This window comes from Thrips palmi, unplaced genomic scaffold, assembly GCF_012932325.1.
Source record: "Thrips palmi isolate BJ-2018 unplaced genomic scaffold, TpBJ-2018v1 HiC_scaffold_5, whole genome shotgun sequence".
NCBI lineage: Eukaryota > Metazoa > Arthropoda > Insecta > Thysanoptera > Thripidae > Thrips > Thrips palmi.
The window spans coordinates 1018242-1032585 of record NW_023144632.1 but is presented as its reverse complement, the minus strand read 5'-3'; the positions used below and the strand labels follow the sequence as shown (position 1 = coordinate 1032585).

The following is a 14344-nucleotide window of genomic DNA, read 5'->3' as shown; positions in this document are numbered from 1 at the left end:
TGAAGATTGAGTAGGTTTGCTCGGAAACGGTGAGAAATTTGTTCCCCTTTTTTGTAGATAAAGTAGGTTTTCTCGGAAACGGTGAGGAATTTTCAACTTTTGGGATTTTTCCCAATTTTCCCATAAAATTTGGAATCGAATGGAAAAAACCGCAAGTCTCTACGACCACTCCTTCACCCCAAACATTTCTATGAGTGAGTGAGTCAGTGAGTGAGTGAGTCAGTCGGATTGGGGCTTTATAGATTCTTGATGCATGAAACATATATGGGGTCATATATTGACACATATTTTCCATATATTTTCCTTTTTGCAAGGGGCATGATTCGGACACCAAATGAGCCCCGTAGCCTAGAAAAATGCAGAAAAAAAGTCGAAAAGCTTAAAAAATACCTAAAAAAGTAAATATCAAAAATTACTCTCTCGACCGGGACCTGAGGTGGCGGGATTCGGATTCCCCACAAAATTTTCAGTCAGAATCATGAAAAACATCCGTGGCATTTTCATAACCAGTCAATATTTGGGCCCTGTTAACAGCTAAAAAAGCTTAAAAATAGCTCAAAGTGTAAATATCAAAAATTACTCTCTTGACCGGGACCTGAGGTGGCCGGATTCGGATTCCCCACAAAATTTTGAGTCAGAATCATGAAAGACATCCGTGGCTTATTCAATACTAGTCAATATGTAGAACCTTTGATAAGCTGAAATATGCTGAAAAAAAGCTTAAAAATAGCTAAGAGTGTAAATATCAAAAATTACTCTCTAGACCGGGACCAGAGGTGGCCGGATTCGGATTCCCCACAAAATTTTGAGTCAGAATCATGAAAAACATCCGTGGCATTTTCATAACCAGTCAATATTTGGGCCCTGTTAACAGCTAAAAATTCCAATGCTATCGCATTGCACGGTGTTCCGGTTGTGGAAATCAATTTGAAGTCTGTCGTCTAAACGTTAATTACGTTACAGTGGCGTCGGAAGTCCCTCTCGCTGGGGGGGGCTCAAATATTTTAAAAAATCCTTAAGCGCGACCCCCCTCCCCCATTTTACGTGATACTTACAACAGGTCAAATTTTGTTTAAAGAGAACAATTGTGCGTGCCTATTTTAATCCAAAGGTACTCCTGCACAGGTATGCACTATGAATATTTGTCTAAGAAATTTAATGTAAAATTTGCGGTTGTTTTCTCTTTAGATTTTCAGTGTTTTTGACATGGTAAATATTCATGGACTGTGAACGACATGTTATTGCATAGAAATAAAGTCACTTCGAAAAGCTACTTCAAAGTGCGAGCGAAGCGAGCTTCAAGCCAACGACGTTTGTTTACTTTTAACTACAAGATGAAAGCAAGGAGCATGCTTTGAAATGTCCATTTGTTCGTGGCGTGGTTGCTGCGACACGTCAAGTCGCCTCCAGGTGCGTCCAATAGCGTTACGCGCAAAAATTAAATATGGCCATCGCTCCGCTCGGGCCAAAAAATGGGGGGGGCTCAGCCCCCCCTGGCTGACGATGGGGGGGGCTCTGAGCCCCCTCGTCACCCCACTTCCGACGCCACTGTTACGTTACTTTTACCGTTATTTACGTAACTTTGAATCCTACCGGTATTTTTACGTCCCCAAAACTTATTCAGTGAACACAATGACCATCTCAGTCCATTGCGATCTCGCGATTTACAGTGCTCATGTTCGTCAAACGAAAGTCATCCGCGTTCCGAAACCACTCCTCCCGATTTTATAAAGTTTGTCAAACCAACCGTCGTGCTGGTTACAAAATTGAGGAAAACATCACAAGAGAACCGCAGCCTTTAAGACGGGATTACCCTCACTTTCGCACGGCAACATCTGACAATAACGTAACGATTTTCCGTAACGTAAGGTTTCCATCTTACGGGAGCACCCACAGTCGTCTTATTTTATTTACGATTTCTTATCTTACGGCGGAGGCTCTTACTTATTTTTCGTCCGTGTCCGAATATCCGAACAGCATGGAAAGAGAGGAGGATTTCCGTAAAATAAGGTGTCCTTACGTTATTTCGGGCGCGCTTGATTCGAATTCGACCAATGGGAGCAAGCAAGGGATAGATTTTGAGAAACAAACATTGCTCCGCGAAAAAGGGAAAGAAAAAGAAGAGAAAGACGTCCTCCGCATCGTCGTCTGAGTTTGTTTTTATTTTCGTGCTAGGTTACGTTGACCTGCACACTAACGTAAAATAGACTTTGAGGATAAGAGCTCTATTTCGAAAACCTTATTTTACGGAAAAATCTTACGGACGATCGTTACGTTATTTACAAGCGAAAACGAGGCTAAACCCGCCTTTAAAAGCAAGCCAAACAATCCAACCTCAGCAACAATGGAGGGGCAGTTTCAATGCGCGACTACTCGTCTTTTCAGCCTCGCGATTTTCGAAAGGGCGCAGACGCTGAGAAAATTGTTGCCAACCCCGAAAATAAATTTATTGCGTTTTTTCTGCTTCAGACTCTTTACTGACAGACTTCAAAGATGTTCCAACGTCGGGACACCGCGCAATGCGTTAGTATTGGCATTTTCGAATTTCACGGCGTTTTGATTTCTTTTTATCGGCGACTTTTTATTTTGACAGTTGGTACGATGGCATCGTGTCGTGCGTGTCGTTGCCATAGAGACTTTTTTTTCATGTTTTAACCATTTTCTCAGAAGACAGACGATTTCTTGTCACTTTGATGAGGCAGAAGGTTTAGTTTTGAGGAGTGGCACATTTTTTCTTCGAAACGTTTCTGGAAAATGTGAACGGATAATGGTGCTTGATTGTTGCAAATTTATGTTTTAGTCGTTTACGGAAAATTTCCACGATAATTTTTTTAGATTTTCTGGACTTTTTATTGTATTATGAAAAGGATTATTATGGCGGGAGCGAAATGTCTATTCTGGGGGGTCCGTAGAAGAAGAATTCTGAGCCGTCCCGGGCAATAGGGGTCCTCCTTCGTCGGAACCCCTAAAAAAGCTTAAAAATAGCTCAAAGTGTAAATATCAAAAATTACTCTCTTGACCGGGACCTGAGGTGGCCGGATTCGGAATCCCCACAAAGTTTTGAGTCAGAATCATGAAAGACATCCGTGGCTTATTCAATACTAGTCAATATTTAGAACCTTTGAAAAGCTGAAATATGCTGAAAAAAAGCTTAAAAATAGCTAAGAGTGTAAATATCAAAAATTACTCTCTAGACCGGGACCAGAGGTGGCCGGATTCGGATTCCCCACAAAATTTTGAGTCAGAATCATGAAAAACTTCCGTGGCATATTCAATACCAGTCAATATTAAAACCCTTTGAAAAGCTGAAATATGCTGAAAAAAAGCTTAAAAATAGCTAAAAGTGTAAATATCAAAAATAACTTTCTAGACCGGGACCTCAGGTGGGTGGATTCGGATTCCCCACAAAATTTTGAGTCAGAATCATGAAAAACATTAGTAGCATTTTCAATACCAGTCAATATTTAGACCCTTTGAGAAGCTGAAATATGCTGAAAAAAAGCTTAAAAATAGCTAAGAGTGTAAGTATCAAAAATTACTCTCTCGACCGGGACCTCAGGTCGCCTAATTCGGATTCTTCACAAAATTTTGAGTCAGAATTATGAAAAACATCCGTGGCTTTTTCAATACTAGTCAACTAAGGCAATATATTGACTCGTATTTACACTCTTAGCTATTTTAGAGCCTTTTTTCAGCATATTTCAGCTTTTCAAAGGGTCTAAATATTTACTGGTATTAAAAATGCCACGGATGTTTTTCATGATTCCGACTCAAAATTTTGTGGGAAATCCGAATCCACCCACCTCAGGTCCCGGTCTAGGGAGTAATTTTCGATATTTACACTCTTAGCTATTTTTAAGCTTATTTAAGCATATTTCAGCTTTTTAAAGGGTCTAAAAATTGACTGGTATTGAATATGCCACATGCCACGGATGTTTTTCATGTACTGGAAAAATTTTTTTTAGCCAAATTCCTATACATGTATATGAAGCTATTTTGGGGTGGCCTAAAAAAAATAGAAGGTTTTCCGACTGTCCAATCCCGCTCAAAAATCGATTCTTGACCGAAAAAAAAACCTCTATTTTCTGCGTTTTGTCCTGAGACGATTTCGAATACCGGATCAATAGCAAAAATGGTTTTTAACCCGTTTTAAGCACCAAAATTGTCATGACAATTACAGTTTTTATCCAATTTTCAGAAACGATACGGCAAAATGTTCGGTTTTTGACGGCGAACAAATTACATTTTCACTAATTTTTTGTCAGACTTCGTCTTCATTATTCGGCTTGCAATTTTCGCTCCAAAAAACACATATTGTTCACTATTTGGAGATAATTTTCTTGTTTCGGACGGCCTACATGCGTCCCTATACACGTTTTTACCTTACCCTATCCCGAAACAAACCGACCACGTGAAAAAAAGCCGTGCAAATCAATTTGCTTACCATCTAGGGGCAAGCATTTCGTTGTTTTCAGTATAGAGAAAAGTCTGTTGAGCTCTGAGGCCGCAATTTTCCTTCGATTCTCAAACTCGAGATTTCATTTTGTTCAGTTTATTTAGACGAACAAAAAACATTTTGAAGATATTTTTGTCAGACTGCGTTTTAAGGTCCGTCTCTGCTTGAAACGTGCAAAACTCGCCCAAATTCGAATTTTTTGCCCACTTTTGGATCGTTTTCCCCGTCAGCGATCCACGTGACCAGCCGTTGATCACTCTTTCACCTTCTCTAGGCTTTCTGGAATGACTGGAATTAAGAAGAGCCAGGTCCTAGACACGAACGAACAGGTCCAGGCATGATTTGGCGGGTTTTATGCTTGTAACGTGCAAAAATCGCCCAAATTCAAATTTCTTGCCTACTTTTGGACCGTTTTTTTTTTGTCCAAACCTGTCACAACTTCTCCACACCGGTCAGAACTAGACAAAATCGGTTGCAACACTCCCACTTTTGCTGAACTATTCACACGAGCCCAAAACCGTCCGGGCTAGCCTTATTTATCCTTTTTTTTTTAAAGAAAAATTCTAAACGACCCGCCAAATCATGCCTGGACCTGTTCATTCGTGTTTAGGACCTTGCTCTTCTTATTTCAGCCATGCCAAAAAGGCTAGGGAAGGTGAAAGAGTGATCATCGGCTGGTCACGTGGATCGCTGACGAGAAACGGTCCAAAAGTGGGCAAAAAATTCGAATTTGGGAGATTTTTGCACGTTTCAAGCAGAAACGAACCTTAAAACGCAGTCTGACAAAAATATCTTCAAAATGTTTTTTGTTCGTCTTAAAAAAACTGAACAAAATAGCATCTCGGGTTTGATAATCGGAGGAAAATTGCGGCCTCAGAGCTCTACAGACTTTTCTTTATACTGAAAACAACGAAATGCTGGCCCCTAGATGGTAGGCAAATAGGGTATTTTCGTAGATCCCTGAACCGGAAGCACACAGACGCCATGTTGGCGGAAGTTGATCCAAACTTGACATGGGAAAGAGACGTTCATCAAACGTAGCGGCCACACTTGAACATTAGGGTGGGTCGAAAATCCCAGAATTAAGCAGCGTATGGTTTTGTTTGCAGTTGACCATATTAGAAAAGAGATCCCACAATGCTGGGGTCTGGTGACGTCACCTTCCATCTCTTTGGAGGCTCCAAACTTGGGTCTAATAGTGAAAAATGGCACTTTTGGCCCTACAGGGACCAAACCAGGCATCGCCCAGGATGCGGCTATCTCGCGATGGGTGCGGAATATGTTCCTTTATATTCCTGCAAAGTCTGGGCGATGTGGCTCAACATCTTGGTTAAGCCCGGGCACTTGTTTTAACGCTAAAACAAAGTTGCAAAACACTAAAAATTGGACTTAAGGGTCTATTGTTTGCTCAAAGGTCCCATATACTTATATAAATGGAAAGGGCTCAAAAAATGCAATTTTTTGGTATATATAACTTTGTAATGTGATGAAAATTGTTGCCAGGGCGAAACTTTACACATTTCAGCCAAAGCTCAAAATTACTAAAAAGTGATCTTTAGGAGAATATGTATTGCCTGTGAATCCAATATGATCATACAGTTCGAAAGATAAAAAAAAATGCAAAATTTTGGTATATTAAGTTTTGTGATTGGACAAAAACTTGATTTGTTGTTAATTATAGAAGAAAGTGTAAACGTTCGTCGGGCCATCTCTTGCCTAACAAGGGCTTTGCTTCGCTTTGCTAATGAATTACATTGCAACAATTCGAGTTTTGGTCCAAACACAAAACTTTATATACCAAAATTTTGCATTTTTTTAGATCTTTCGGACTGTATGATCATATTGGATTCACAGGCAATACATATTCTCCTAAAGATCACTTTTTAGTGTTTTTGAGCTTTTGCTGAAATGTGTAAAGTTTCTCCCTGGCAACAACTTTCGTCCCATCACAAAGTTATATATACCAAAAAATTGTATTTTTTGAGCCCTTTCCATTTATATAAGTATATGGGACCTTTGAGCAAAAAATAGACCCTTAAGTCCAATTTTTAGTGTTTTGCAACTTTGTTTTAGCGTTAAAACAAGTGCCCGGGCTTAACCAAGATGTTGAGCCACATCGCCCTGACTTTGCAGGAATATAAAGGAACATATTCCGCACCCATCGCGAGATAGCCGCATCCTGGGCGATGCCTGGTTTGGTCCCTGTAGGGCCAAAAGTGCCATTTTTCACTATTAGACCCAAGTTTGGAGCCTCCAAAGAGATGGAAGGTGACGTCACCAGACCCCAGCATTGTGGGATCTCTTTTCTAATATGGTCAACTGCAAACAAAACCATACGCTGCCTACTTCTGGGATTTTCGACCCACCCTATTGAACATAAACAGTTGTTGGATACTTGTTTGCAGTGCATATGTGTTTGGCGAGCAATTTTTGTACAGCTCGGCTATAGTTTTGGATCCGAAGAGAGGTTAGTTTCCGGCAAATTTGGCGTCTGCTGGTCTGCTTGCTTCCGGTTCAGGATTTTACGAAAGTACCCTATTGATATGCACTGCTATATTTCACGTGGTCGGTTTGTTTTGGGATAGGGTAGGGTAAAACCGTGGATAGGGACGCATGTAGGCCGTCCGAAACAAGAAAACTATCTCCAAATAGTGAACAATATTTTTTTTTGGAGCGAAAATCGCAAGCAGAATACTGAAGACGAAGTCTGACAACAAATCGGTGAAAATGTAATTTGTTCGCCGTCTAAAACCGAACATTTTGCTGTATCGTTTTTGAAAATCGGATAAAAACTATAATTGTTAAGACAATTTTGGTGCTTAAAACGGGTCAAAAACCATTTTCGCTGTTGAGCCGGTATTCAAAATCGTCTCAGGACAAAACGCAAAAAATAGGGGTTATTTTTTTTTCGGTCAAGAATCGATTTTTGAGCGGAATTGGACAACCACATTCGACTTTTTTTGGGCCACCCTACCGTCCCTCCGTCATTTTTTTTACAAAAAATAAACGGGACGAGCCAAAAAGACTGCTTGGTATTGTGCTTGCACCACCGGGTTCAATGTAACATAAATCAAATTTAGGTTACGTTAGGCAGACTGTATAAACACTTTAGTTTTCAGTGTGCTCCCGAGCATTCGGCATCTCTGTGGCCGCAAGGTTGGTGGCGCACTCACCATCGCAGCCTTCCTCGTCGGAGCCGTCGCCGCAGTCCTTTTCGCCGTTGCACCTCCACATCCCAGGAACACAGCCACTACTGATGAAACCACTGCCGTCCTTGCACTTGAAGAGATCCGACTCCCCGCAGTCGCCGGCCGTCACTGCAACTCCAAGCGAAAGGCATCAGGGGGTAGCGATGCAGCGGCTTGGGTGGCGCGTGAAACAATGCTCCCCGCACGGGCCGACCGCTGCGAAATGGTGTTAATACTGCATTTAACATAACTTTACAAGATAGGTGTACGCCAGACCGTGTCTTGTAACAGGCTTCGCGATGCTGCGCCAGTTTCGACAATCCGCGCCTGGCGTATCCACCTCCCTTGGCCTGCGGCGCTAACCTGCCTGCGGCGCTAACCTGCCTTCGGCAGGCTGCTTTCCTAGGCAGGCCGCGGAAATGGCCGTGATCCCTTCATAAATGGCATTTGGTCATCAAAATCTACACCAATGGGATTTTACGGTCGGGGGTCCGAACGGGTTCTATTTTCGTCATCAGGCAGCCTCAAAACCTATGAAATGATATGAGACTTGACAAAACATTAACACGTTGACTGCGACGACGCACAGTGGGGCGAAACCGGAAAAAGTCGCACGTAAGTCCGATTTCGCCATTTTTGTCCCAGAGGGATGAGACCGACGTTTTAGAATTCAGAAAGGACCATTCTATACAGTTACGAACATTTTTGGCACCTCAAATAACTACTACTTGCCGTTTAGCGATGTCAAAGTAGCGCAATTTCACGAGAAAATGATACATTTGGCGGGGGCTGCGTAAGAAAGGCTACTCCTATCGCTGTTGCAGAGCAAATAAACATGTTTCATATGTTTTTGGAAAGGCAAAAAATCAAGCAGTCCAGTCCATTCATTGGAATTGGTTTCAAAGGAAAAGTGTGGAAACTGCGGGTCTTCAAATGTTTGCGAAAATCGTCGTCTGCGACTTTTTTGACGAGGGATAAGTCGAGTTGCGAACATTTGCGAACCGGTCGAGCACCGGACAGAGATAGTATGGTAAGCCCACTTTCATGTCCATTTCGTCCGGCGATGCCGTTCGATGCCGTTTTCCTTCAAATCGACGTCAAACATGCAACTTCGTCTCGCCCCGCCACGCCACCGCCCCGTAGGAAAGTTCACCTGTGGCCCCACCGTATCTCGGCCATTTCTGCTCCGATTTCGCACGGAGTGGGCTCAAACGATTCGTGCGGACCAGGCCAACGTCCTCCACGCCATGAAGTACGAGTCCTTTGCCCCGCGGGGCCACACGCGTGGCCCCACCGTGTCTCGGCCATTTTGTGTCGCAGACACAGGTTGCGACCACTCGTTGAAAAGGTCTTGTCATTTTGAATTCGAATCAACCATAAAAAATTTCTTGGACGACCCGCCTTTTCCCAGTATACAGTTTTTTGATCGATATACTGGGAAAAAGGGGGTCGTCCAAGAAAATTTTTTTAATGGTTGATTCAAGTTCAAAATGACAAGACCTTTTCAACGAGTAGTCGCAGCCTGAGTCTGCGACACGAAATGGCCGAGATACGGTGGGGCCACGGACTTAGTGTACATGGCGTGGATTGTAGTGTACATGGCGTGGATGGCATAGTCTCTAGTCCTAAGACACCAGATAGCGTTACCAAAACTGCAAAGAAGGAAAAAAAGGCAGCAAAGTCTCCCAAGTATGAAGGTATTTTGATAGTGTTTTGCTATTGTGCTCAATGGACTTGGGTAAATATTACTTTTGGAATGGTTGAAAATGCATCAAATGTGTGAAGTCATTTTACTTGAACAGCCTTTCAAGAGGTCAAGAACGTAAAAATATTTGATTATTGGTGCAGCTGTATGCTCAACAATTGCGTTCCCAACTTCACAATTTTTCTTCTTTTGAATGCTCATTTGGTGGGAACGCACCTGCTCTGCAAAACTGTGCACCAATAAACAAATATGTTTTCTTATTTGCCTCTCCAAATGCTGTTTTATTCAAATGACTAGGCACACTTGATGTACCTCCACTCATGTCATGAAAAACGTTATTTAGAAACACTAATTTAAAAGACTATTTAGAGTTGACAGCCAGATAAGCTAAAGAAACTAGTATAGTTTTTGATGCACCTACTAATTGGTAGCAATCAAGTGGATGGAAGAGTTAATTAGGAAACATGTGATGTCATCTAATGCGTGGCTTCCCTATTTTACATCAGCTAAAAATTTACTGAATTTCCTCTCCCGCCCCTCCTTTTGGCTTTCCGAAGATTTCTCTAATACTATCATTACTTTTTCTCTGACAGATGGAGTGACTCCAAACAGTGAATTATACAAAATGATTCTTCTAGCCCTTCAAGGCAAGGCCCCCCTGCAGCATGATGGGAACGGGAAGGTTAGTACACATTTCGTAATCAATGATAACCTAATTTTTGTCATAAACTTTTATTTATAACTTAATTTTTTCGTGGTCAGGTCCACATTGGAAACGGAGTCTGGATTTCAGAAAAGACCTGGGACGACAAAATCCGTAAGGCCAATGTGTCTCCTTCTATCGCAGTGAGAGATGTGATGAGCAAAATTTACACCCCTACTGAAATGGCAGAACGGTCTCTTGAGGGTGCCACCCCTGTGAAGCCATACTCGTCTGGCCAAAAAATTAAAAAAAAGAAGATGACACCCCAGAAAACTGAAGCAGTGCTAGGTACAATAATTCTCCTTGGATCACTCACTCTTCCAACTGTATGTGACTTTGTTTTAATTGAAATTTTAAATTTTAATTCAGGAGTCTACAGAGCCAAGACAGTCGCTGCCTCTGGAAGTGAAGATCCATTCTTCTTGGACTTGGCAGTCTCCAAGAAGGGGAAAGATACTTTTAAGTACAAGTTGAAGGAAGCTGCCTCTGCTCTTGTGAGTTTTTGTTTGATTCAGGGCTACCGTTGTTCCATTCAAGTTTCAACTGTCTAATTTTTGTCTTGTTTTCAGAAACCAAAGGATTGAATTTCTACCCCACTTTTACTTCTGACTGCGGCTATGCTTTGTTCCCGGAATTGATATTGGAATTGGAATCAGAATTTTTAAAAATTAAAGGCCATTTGCCTTTTTTGGCCCGCCCTTCTATTCAAAAAATAGGGGGAGGGCCTATGCATTTGCCTTTGTGTCTGTGTGTTGTTGTTGTTGTTGTTGGCGTCTGTGTACAAGGAAGGAGTTGAGCTAGAGTAACCAGATTTTGAGGGTACTTCAGGAGTACCGTCCAAACAAATAATCCGGTGGTGCAAATCCCGTCCGGGTCGCACAAGGGCTGCTGCAGGTGCATCATGGTTTACATGAGCGGGAGGGGGATTTCCGCCATTATTGGTGCTAGCAGGGCACATAGGGGTATTTTTGGAATCGGGGCGACGAGACAAGATGAATGGACCTGGTCCCAACCCCATCGGCCGCTTTTACAAGTTGGCCAGATCAGGATCTTCAAAAAAGGGGGTCGACCGACTAAAAAAATTTATTGCAGATTTCGATTGGTCTCAGCAAGACCTTTTCAACGAGGGGTCGGAAAGGGGGTCCAGGAGCCCGACTTCGTCTATTAGTCACATCAGGATCTTCAAAAAAGGGGGTCGACCGACTGAAAATTTTTACTTAAGTTTTCGATAGGTCTTGGCAAGACCTCTTCAACGAGGGGTCGGAAGGAGGGTCCAGGAGCCCGCGTTCATGAGTTATGGGAAAAAGTGCGACGGACTCGTTTTGCGCTCCTGCTGTGCCTCTATTGCCAGGAGTTGCAGTAGCATGGCAAATATGGGTATTTTCGGAATGAGGGCGAAGAGACAAATGAAATGGGCATATTCTAAGGACAGTTGGAGTAAAAAGTGTAAGGACTATTGCATATTGTGAATAGAAGGGCGGGCCTAAGTCACGATGGTACATCGATAACTTTGCTTTACCCGCTCACGGTGTGTGTGATGCGAGCGGGCCGAAGGCCCGGCCCTTCGACTGGCCAAGTTGGGTCTGATGCGAGGGCCGAAGGCCCGAGGAAAGGCCGCCGGCAGGCCAAGCTGGGCCGGCCCCCTGTCGAACCGAGTTGCCGGCGCAGCGAAGCGGAGCTGGCAACTCGGTTCGACGGAAGGGCGGGCCCTTGCTTGTTTGAATTATAGAACTTATGGGTCATTCCATATAAGATTTACACGGATCTGGGCGACCATTGACGATTTCGACCAAATTTGGCACGAAGGTAGCCCTAGGGGTCAGGAACATGCCCATAAAGTTTTCGGTCGATATCTCAAGTGGTTTGGTCAGAATCGGCATTTTAATTTTTTACTCTTAAAAAAATTGTAATTTCTTCAAAATGGCTCTAAAAGGCCATTTTTTGTCGGATTTTCATGCGGTAAAGCTATTCCGACGTAAAATGCGACGAGGAATCCGAATCTGCCCTCAGATTTGGTCTTGCGTGATTACCAGTGGAGTAAATTGCGAAAAACATGAAAATGAAGCCTTATTTCACGAGCCTGTCTACCCTAGTAGAAAATCCAAATCTGCACTTCCGAACAGGCTAAATTGTAGTTCATTTCATGGGCTTTCCATATCTGTATTCAAAAATAGTGGGTGTGGCCCTCCCTTAGGAGCTGTAGGCCGCAATAAACAACTCTGCACTCAAATTTTGACTAAATAAAATGCACATTTCTGAGCTTTGAAGCTCAGGGGTTTGAGCTACACTCGTGCCGCTTATACCATTCTAAAGGGAATTTTGAGACGAATCCAACGGTACCAATATGAGCCTGATCGGGTAAGTGGATCCCAAACTGCGCCCAAATGCCGCTAAAATTCAAAATTTGCACTAGATGTTTTTCCAATTTAGAAAGTAAGTAAACGGCAGCATTTTAACTTGTCAAATGTGTACTCATTTACTCAAAATTTCATAAGCTTTCGATTGGTATATAGAAAAAGTTGGGTTTCGTCCTCTAAACACAAGATTTCTCAATTTTACTGAAGCTATGCACGCGAATCGGCTCAGACGCCCCGTGCAGGTAGGCAGCCCATCCGGCGCGCAGGCTTTCCGTCTGTTTGGGGTTGTTTGGCTGTACCCGCCCCATCCCTCGCCGGACCCCGCCCCACTCGCCCCTCTCCGGACCCCACCCCGCCCAACCCCCTCACCCCACCCCGCCCTACCCCGCCCCACCCCCACCCCGCCACCGCACTCCGCACCTTCAACTCACTTCGGCGTTTAGGCTTCCGCGTCCATCTCCCGGCCGGCAGTCTCTTGGAGTGTCTAGCTTTGTTGTTGCTTGTCGATATTGTTTTCAACAACATATAAAAATTTCAACTAGCGTACCTCGTCTGCAAACCAGCAGCAGGCAGTACCGTCATGGATCGAGGTATGTGTCTGTTTACACCTCTACTCCTAGGTTATGGTGTCTTTGTTGTTGTTTTGTCTCAGTGATTTTCTTTGCTTTTTTGGGCTCTTTCCATCTCATTGAATTTTAATAAGCTCTCTTTGGTCTTAAGGGGGGACGCTGGTGAAAAAATAGCCAAAATTCCAAAAAATAGTATTTTCAAAGTTCATAGATAAAAATGTGTATAGAAGGTTTCAGATTTAACAGGTTGAACACCTTTAAGCTAAGTGGGTAGTTTCTTTATCATTTGGAAGGAAATAACATTGAGATCAGTTGTCGTTGGCTTCTATGCTCAACTTCACAGCTTTGCTCAGTCGACAAAAAATTTTGTCGTAGAAAGACTTTCTGCGTTTCTGGTTGACACCTACATGAGTCGTCTTGCATGAACTCTGTTCATTGATGACTTGTCGACAAATTTTAGTGACAGAATCTCCTTTTTCAAGCTTTAAGGTGTGTTTAAAAAACAGTAGGGCTGATATCAAGATTCCGTCACTAAAATTTGTCGACAAGTCATCAATGAATAGAGTTCATGCAAGACGACTCATGTAGGTGTCAACCAGGAACGCAGAAAGTCTTTCTGCGACAAAATTTTTTCTCGACTGAGCAAAGCTGTGAAGTTGAGCATAGAAGCCAACGACAACTGATCTCAATGTTATTTCCTTCGAAATGATAAAGAAACTACCCACTTAGCTTAAAGGTGTTCAACCTGTTGAATCTGAAACCTTCTATACACATTTTTATCTATGAACTTTGAAAATACTATTTTTTGGAATTTTGGCTATTTTTTCACCAGAGTCCCCCCTTAAGACCAAAGAGAGCTTATTAAAATTCAATGAGATGGAACAAGCCCAAAAAAGCAAAGAAAATCACTGAGACAAAACAACAAAGACACCATAACCTAGGAGTAGAGGTGTAAACAGACACATACCTCGATCCATGACGGTACTGCCTGCTGCTGGTCTCCAGACGAGGTACGCTAGTTGAAATTTTTTTATGTTGTTGAAAACAATATCGACAAGCAACAACAAAGCTAGACACTCCAAGAGACTGCCGGCTGGGAGATGGACGCGGAAGCCTACACGCCGAAAAGAGTTGAAGGTGCGGAGTGCGGTGGCGGGGTGGGGGTGAGGGGGTTGGGCGGGGTGGGGTCCGGAGAGGGGCGAGTGGGGCGGGGTCCGGCGAGGGATGGGGCGGGTACAGCCAAACAACCCCAAACAGACGGAAAGCCTGCGCGCCGGATGGGCTGCCTACCTGCACGGGGCGTCTGAGCCGATTCGCGTGCATAGCTTCAGTAAAATTGAGAAATCTTGTGTTTAGAGGACGAAAC

General features: G+C 43.1%; 1 protein-coding gene across 1 annotated transcript; it reads left to right on the top strand.

Moving 5' to 3' along the window:
• The first annotated feature begins 9184 nt into the window (after nt 1–9184).
• Nucleotides 9185–10741, top strand: LOC117650714. Its single transcript, XM_034394296.1, has 5 exons — nt 9185–9341; nt 9943–10031; nt 10112–10340; nt 10422–10546; nt 10622–10741. The coding sequence occupies exons 1-5, from the start codon at nt 9185–9187 to the stop codon at nt 10634–10636; spliced, it is 615 nt and encodes a 204-aa protein (XP_034250187.1). The 3' UTR covers nt 10637–10741.
• Nucleotides 10742–14344: the final 3603 nt, after the last annotated feature.

Coding starts and splice junctions, on each gene's coding strand:
- LOC117650714 (XM_034394296.1), top strand. CDS start 9,185: ATGGCCGAGATACGGTGGGGCCACGGACTTAGTGTACATGGCGTGGAT. Junction 9,342..9,942: donor AAAGTCTCCCAAGTATGAAG/GTATTTTGATAG, acceptor TTTCTCTGACAG/ATGGAGTGACTCCAAACAGT. Junction 10,032..10,111: donor AGCATGATGGGAACGGGAAG/GTTAGTACACAT, acceptor TTTCGTGGTCAG/GTCCACATTGGAAACGGAGT.